General features: G+C 51.9%; 1 protein-coding gene across 1 annotated transcript; it reads left to right on the plus strand.

Moving 5' to 3' along the window:
• The first annotated feature begins 4414 nt into the window (after positions 1 to 4414).
• On the plus strand, positions 4415 to 6058 carry LOC106606183 (repetitive proline-rich cell wall protein 1-like). The gene is made up of 2 exons (XM_045711750.1): positions 4415 to 4457; positions 4923 to 6058. The coding sequence occupies exons 1-2, from the start codon at positions 4415 to 4417 to the stop codon at positions 6056 to 6058; spliced, it is 1179 nt and encodes a 392-aa protein (XP_045567706.1).
• The last annotated feature ends 1015 nt before the right edge of the window (positions 6059 to 7073 follow it).

Genomic DNA, 7073 nt, shown 5'->3' on the forward strand with positions numbered 1-7073 from the left:
GGGAGACCTACACCCTCCCAGCCAGCCCCTCCCAGAGAGAGAGGGAGACCTACACCCTCCCAGCCAGCCCCTCCCAGAGAGAGGGAGACCTACACCCTCCCAGCTGCTCCCAGAGAGAGGGAGACCTACACCCTCCCAGCTGCTCCCAGAGAGAGGGAGACCTACACCCTCCCAGCTGCTCCTAGAGAGAGAGGGAGACCCAGACCCTCCCAGCTGCTCCCAGAGAGAGAGGGAGACCCAGACCCTCCCAGCTGCTCCCAGAGAGAGAGGGAGACCTCCACCCTCCCAGCTGCTCCTAGAGAGAGAGGGAGACCTACACCCTCCCAGCTGCTCCTAGAGAGAGAGGGAGACCTACACCCTCCCAGCTGCTCCCAGAGAGAGAGAGGGAGACCTACACCCTCCCAGAGAGAGGGAGACCTACACCCTCCCAGCCAGCCCCTCCCAGAGAGAGGGAGACCTACACCCTCCCAGCCAGCCCCTCCCAGAGAGAGGGAGACCTACACCCTCCCAGCCAGCCCCTCCCAGAGAGAGGGAGACCTACACCCTCCCAGCTGCTCCCAGAGAGAGGGAGACCTACACCCTCCCAGCTGCTCCCAGAGAGAGGGAGACCTACACCCTCCCAGCTGCTCCTAGAGAGAGAGGGAGACCCAGACCCTCCCAGCTGCTCCCAGAGAGAGAGGGAGACCCAGACCCTCCCAGCTGCTCCCAGAGAGAGAGGGAGACCTCCACCCTCCCAGCTGCTCCTAGAGAGAGAGGGAGACCTACACCCTCCCAGCTGCTCCTAGAGAGAGAGGGAAACCCAGACCCTTGCTCCCAGAGAGAGAGGGAGACCTACACCCTCCCAGCTGCTCCCAGAGAGAGAGGGAGACCTACACCCTCCCAGAGAGAGGGAGACCTACACCCTCCCAGCTGCTCCCAGAGAGAGAGGGAGACCTACACCCTCCCAGCTGCTCCCAGAGAGAGGGAGACCTACACCCTCCCAGCTGCTCCCAGAGAGAGGGAGACCTACACCCTCCCAGCTGCTCCCAGAGAGAGGGAGACCTACACCCTCCCAGCCAGCCCCTCCCAGAGAGAGGGAAACCCAGACCTCCCAGCTGCTCCCAGAAAGAGAGGGAGACCTACACCCTCCCAGCTGCTCCCAGAGAGAGAGTGAGACCTACACCCTCCCAGCTGCTCCCAGAGAGAGGGAGACCTACACCCTCCCAGCTGCTCCCAGAGAGAGAGGGAGACCTACACCCTCCCAGCTGCTCCCAGAGAGAGAGGGAGACCTACACCCTCCCAGCTGCTCCCAGAGAGAGAGGGAAACCCAGACCCTTGCTCCCAGAGAGAGAGGGAGACCCAGACCTCCCAGCTGCTCCCAGAGAGAGAGGGAAACCCAGACCCTTGCTCCCAGAGAAAGAGGGAAACCCAGACCCTTGCTCCCAGAGAGAGAGGGAAACCCAGACCCTTGCTCCCAGAGAGAGAGGGAAACCCAGACCCTTGCTCCCAGAGAGAGAGGGAAACCCAGACCCTTGCTCCCAGAGAGAGAGGGTAAACCAGATGGTATGACAGTCCCAATGATGTCATTTCACCTGTCTTTGACTAGGCTGGGAGCATCCAATGGCTGCTGGGTAGGAATCCGTTCCTTTCAACACTATCCCACTGCAATGAGATGCTGCTGAATATATGGATTGTCTGTGTGGGGGTGCTGGGAGAGAGAGAGACAATTAGACCCAAACAAATCATGAGAAAACAAAAAGATAGTTACTTGACACATTGGAAAGAATTTACAAAAAAACAGAGCAAACGAGAATGATATTTGGCCCTAAACAGAGAGAACACAGTGGCAGAATACCTGACCACTATGACTGATCCAAACTTAAGGAAAGCTTTGACTATGTACAGACTCGGTGATCATAGCCTTGCTATTGAGAGAGGCTGATGTAGGCAGACCTGGCTCTCAAGAGAAGACAGGCTATGTACACACTGCTCACAAAATGAGGTGGAAACTGAGCTGCACTTCCTAACTTCCTGCCAAATGTATGACCATATTAGAGACACATATTTCCCTCAGATCACACAGACCCACAAAGACTGTACATAGACATAATATGACATTTTAAATGTCTCTATTCCTTTGGAACTGTTGTGAGTGTAATGTCTATTGTTCATTTTTTGTATTGTTTATTTCACTTTTGTTTATAATCTATGTCACATGCTTTGGCAATGTTAACATATGTTTCCCATGCCAATAAAGCCCTTTGAATTGAATTGAGAGAGAGAGAGATAAAGAGAGAGAGAGATAAAGAGAGAGAGAGAGAGAGAGAGAGAGAGAGATAAAGAGAGAGAGCGAGAGAAAGAGAGAGAGCGAGAGAGAGAGAGAGAGCGAGAGAGAGAGAGAGAGAGTGAGAGAGAGAGAGAGAGAGAGAGAGAGAGAGAGAGAGAGAGAGAGAGAGAGAGAGAGAGAGAGGGGGCTAACATATCAAGTACGTTTTAGTGGACAGTAACAGATATTTCCCCTAAATCCAGTCAGCCCCCCAAGAACGTTCCCATTTTGTATGTGTGTATTGGATACCAGTTGTGTTGTAACAGCCTTATTTCCTTCAGATAAAAATGACATGTACAATTGCAGGGTCTCATCCAACTTCTACTAAATTGGAAACACAAGCAGTCGACCACCACAGTAGAAAACAGAGCAGTAATCACAGCTAGGTAGCTTCAAACAGAACTGGAGCGTTTGAGCTTTGAAAGAATCTGTGTGAAGTTTGTCCTGGCCTGTTCTACAACAGGTTTCTGTCTGCCGTATCCAAGCCCTGCACTGTCTGAACAACAGGTCTCTGTCTGCCGTATCCAAGCCCTGCACTGTCTGAACAACAGGTCTCTGTCTGCCGTATCCAAGCCCTGCACTGTCTGAACAACAGGTCTCTGTCTGCCATATCCAAGCCCTGCACTGTCTGAACAACAGGTCTCTGTCTGCCATATCCAAGCCCTGCACTGTCTGAACAACAGGTCTCTGTCTGCCATATCCAAGCCCTGCACTGTCTGAACAACAGGTCTCTGTCTGCCGTATCCAAGCCCTGCACTGTCTGAACAACAGGTCTCTCTCTGTCTGCTATATCCAAGCCCTGCACTGTCTGAACAACAGGTCTCTGTCTGCCGTATCCAAGCCCTGCACTGTCTGAACAACAGGTCTCTGTCTGCTATATCCAAGCCCTGTACTGTCTGAACAACAGGTCTCTGTCTGCCATATCCAAGCCCTGTACTGTCTGAACAACAGGTCTCTGTCTGCCATATCCAAGCCCTGCACTGTCTGAACAACAGGTCTCTGTCTGCCGTATCCAAGCCCTGTACTGCCGGATACTAGGCTCTCAATCTCTCCTGGGCCCTCTACACATAATACATTATTCCCTGTTCTGGACTACTGTACATGCAGCACAACATTAGACTCCAACGAGAAAAGCCTACCAATTGTTAACTTTCTGAATAAATTCTATACGAAAGTGAGATATCTTTCTGCCTTTCTAAGTAATGTTGCATTGAAAAACTTTAACTTTAACCTTTGGCTCATAGTACCCAACTACATTTCAACAAGCTAAGCATCTCTCTCTCCTCTCTCTCTCCTCTCTCTCCTCTCTATTTCTCTCTCTTCTTTCTCTCTCTCTCTTTCAGAGCTCAGTGCCTCCTTTCGTTCAGTTCCCAGCGGACCCTGAGTGACAGCTCCTCTCAGGACCCCAGGAATCGAGTCGGACAACAGATCTGCACTCCGCATGAACCCGCCTCCCTGAACAGAATCGAATATAGAATGAATAAATGCATTAGTTCTGAGTCCCAAATGGCACCATATTCCCTACACATAGTGCACTAGGTTTGACCAGAGCCCTAAAAGTAGTACACTGTGTAGGGAACAAGATGCCATTTGGATTGCAACCTTAGAGTTGATACGGAGTTCATTGAGCCTCGACCATATGGCTCTCTCTCTGCCGTCTGTCTCCGTCATAAACAATTTAAAGGTCATTGGGATTCAACAGTCTGTCTCGATACCGTAGGCTATTCTGATTTCTTATTCAAACTGCTGTTCTGAAGCATCGGAGAGAAACTATACAACTGAATGTGAAGTGTAAGATTGTTTTTGTGGGAAATGTGTGACAAACAATCATTTCAATATTTCACATGAATGCACACACACACAAACACTCACATGCACACACGCACACACACATACACTCTTACATACACAAGCACTCGGACACACACACACACATGCACACACACACTCGCATGCACACACACACTCGCACACTCCCTTCTTGTCCTCATTCCCAGATACCTTTCCATTTTACAGTCAGATTATTATGTCACATCCTTGTCACATCGTTGTCATGCTGCTTCCCACTGGGTTACATACAGTATGAGTCCTGGTCAATAGTAATGCCCAATGTCCATCTCCTGTCCTCTTCTTGTCTTCCCCAGGGAAGGACGTAGGACCAGTAACAGTATGTCCCGGGGCCTGTACAGGGAAACACACAATTTAGTTTTTTACAATCTCTGGTATGCACATTTTACCTTTATTTAAAGGGGGGGTCTCTTTTACAAGGGTTAGAATGTACAGGACATATTTTCCGTTGTCTTTTCCACCTAGAGTATTGACCTGACTGTTGTTCATATGCTGTATTGATTATGTAAACAGCTGAGCAGATCCCTGAGTCAGTACATTTCCACAGTATGGATGACAGTCACATCAGTTCAATCAAAGTGACAACTGTTTCCATTGTCAGAGTGTCTACAGTATGTCTGGAATTGCGTACCAAATCGCACCCTATTCTGTAAGGTACTGTAGTTCACTGCTTTTGACCAGAGCCCTATGGGTCCTGGTTAAACATAACGCAGCATAAAGAGAATAGAATACCAGTAGGGACTCAGCCCTGGGGCTCTGGAACGGCCAGCTCTCTACATAAAGGGACTCAGCCCTGCGGCTCTGGAACGGCCAGCTCTCTACATAAAGGGACTCAGCCCTGGGGCTCTGGAACGGCCAGCTCTCTACATAAAGGGACTCAGCCCTGGGGCTCTGGAACGGCCAGCTCTCTACATAAAGGGACTCAGCCCGGGGGCTCTGGAACGGCCAGCTCTCTACATAAAGGGACTCAGCCCTGGGGCTCTGGAACGGCCAGCTCTCTACATAAAGGGACTCAGCCCTGGGGCTCTGGAACGGCCAGCTCTCTACATAAAGGGAGTCAGCCCTGGGGCTCTGGAACGGCCAGCTCTCTACATAAAGGGAGTCAGCCCTGGGGCTCTGGAACGGCCAGCTCTCTACATAAAGGGACTCAGCCCTGGGGCTCTGGAACGGCCAGCTCTCTACATAAAGGGAGTCAGCCCTGGGGCTCTGGAACGGCCAGCTCTCTACATAAAGGGAGTCAGCCCTGGGGCTCTGGAACGGCCAGCTCTCTACATAAAGGGACTCAGCCCTGGGGCTCTGGAACGGCCAGCTCTCTACATAAAGGGAGTCAGCCCTGGGGCTCTGGAACGGCCAGCTCTCTACATAAAGGGAGTCAGCCCTGGGGCTCTGGAACGGCCAGCTCTCTACATAAAGGGACTCAGCCCTGGGGCTCTGGAACGGCCAGCTCTCTACATAAAGGGACTCAGCCCTGGGGCTCTGGAACGGCCAGCTCTCTACATAAAGGGACTCAGCCCTGGGGCTCCGGAACGGCCAGCTCTCTACATAAAGGGACTCAGCCCTGGGGCTCTGGAACGGCCAGCTCTCTACATAAAGGGACTCAGCCCTGGGGCTCTGGAACGGCCAGCTCTCTACATAAAGGGACTCAGCCCTGGGGCTCTGGAACGGCCAGCTCTCTACATAAAGGGACTCAGCCCTGGGGCTCTGGAACGACCAGCTCTCTACATAAAGGGAGTCAGCCCTGGGGCTCTGGAACGGCCAGCTCTCTACATAAAGGGACTCAGCCCTGGGGCTCTGGAACGGCCAGCTCTCTACATAAAGGGACTCAGCCCTGGGGCTCTGGAACGGCCAGCTCTCTACATAAAGGGACTCAGCCTGGGGCTCTGGAACAGCCAGCTCTCAACATAAAGGGACTCAGCCCTGGGGCTCTGGAACGGCCAGCTCTCTACATAAAGGGACTCAGCCCTGGGGCTCTGGAACGGCCAGCTCTCTACATAAAGGGACTCAGCCCTGGGGCTCTGGAACGGCCAGCTCTCTACATAAAGGGACTCAGCCCTGGGGCTCTGGAACGGCCAGCTCTCTACATAAAGGGACTCAGCCCTGGGGCTCTGGAACGGCCAGCTCTCTACATAAAGGGACTCAGCCCTGGGGCTCTGGAACGGCCAGCTCTCTACATAAAGGGACTCAGCCCTGGGGCTCTGGAACGGCCAGCTCTCTACATAAAGGGACTCAGCCCTGGGGCTCTGGAACAACCAGCTCTCTACATAAAGGGACTCAGCCCTGGGGCTCTGGAACGGCCAGCTCTCTACAAAAAGGGACTCAGCCCTGGGGCTCTGGAACGGCCAGCTCTCTCACATTCTCAACGTCTTACTTTTAAATAACAAGCCTGGTGAAGACGGGTAATAACGATTAACTGTGGCCTTATCATTAGGTCTGGACACTATAGTCACTTAGCTCCACGACACAACCCTGATATTTGTCCTCCATCTTGTAATTAGCTGGCCGGACCTGGGTTCAAGGGTCGGGGCCTCTGTGTAGCCCTCGGTGTGTGAGTTTGCTGCATGCATGCTGTAACAAAGCAAACAACCATTAAAGTGGGGTTTAGTTTCATGAATACACCTCTTAGATGAAGTGGAGGGTTTGAAGAAACAGAGCTGTCTGTCAGTGTGCTCAGGTTAGTGTAACTAGTTAGTATGTCAGTGTGTTCAGGTCAGTGTAACTAGTTAGTCTGTCAGTGTGTTCAGGTCAGTGTAACTAGTTAGTCTGTCAGTGTGTTCAGGTTAGTGTAACTAGTTAGTCTGTCAGTGTGTTCAGGTTAGTGTAACTAGTTAGTCTGTCAGTGTGTTCAGGTTAGTGTAACTAGTTAGTCTGTCAGTGTGTTCAGGTTAGTGTAAGTAGTTAGTATGTCAGTGTGTTCAGGTCA

This window comes from Salmo salar, unplaced genomic scaffold, assembly GCF_905237065.1.
Source record: "Salmo salar unplaced genomic scaffold, Ssal_v3.1, whole genome shotgun sequence".
Lineage (NCBI taxonomy): Eukaryota > Metazoa > Chordata > Actinopteri > Salmoniformes > Salmonidae > Salmo > Salmo salar.

What these genes read in the sequence shown, in the direction of transcription:
- LOC106606183 (XM_045711750.1), top strand. Translation starts at nt 4,415, where the DNA reads ATGTCCATCTCCTGTCCTCTTCTTGTCTTCCCCAGGGAAGGAC. An exon ending in TGTCTTCCCCAGGGAAGGAC is followed by an intron (nt 4,458 to 4,922) that starts GTAGGACCAGTA and finishes TGGAACGGCCAG; the next exon opens with CTCTCTACATAAAGGGACTC.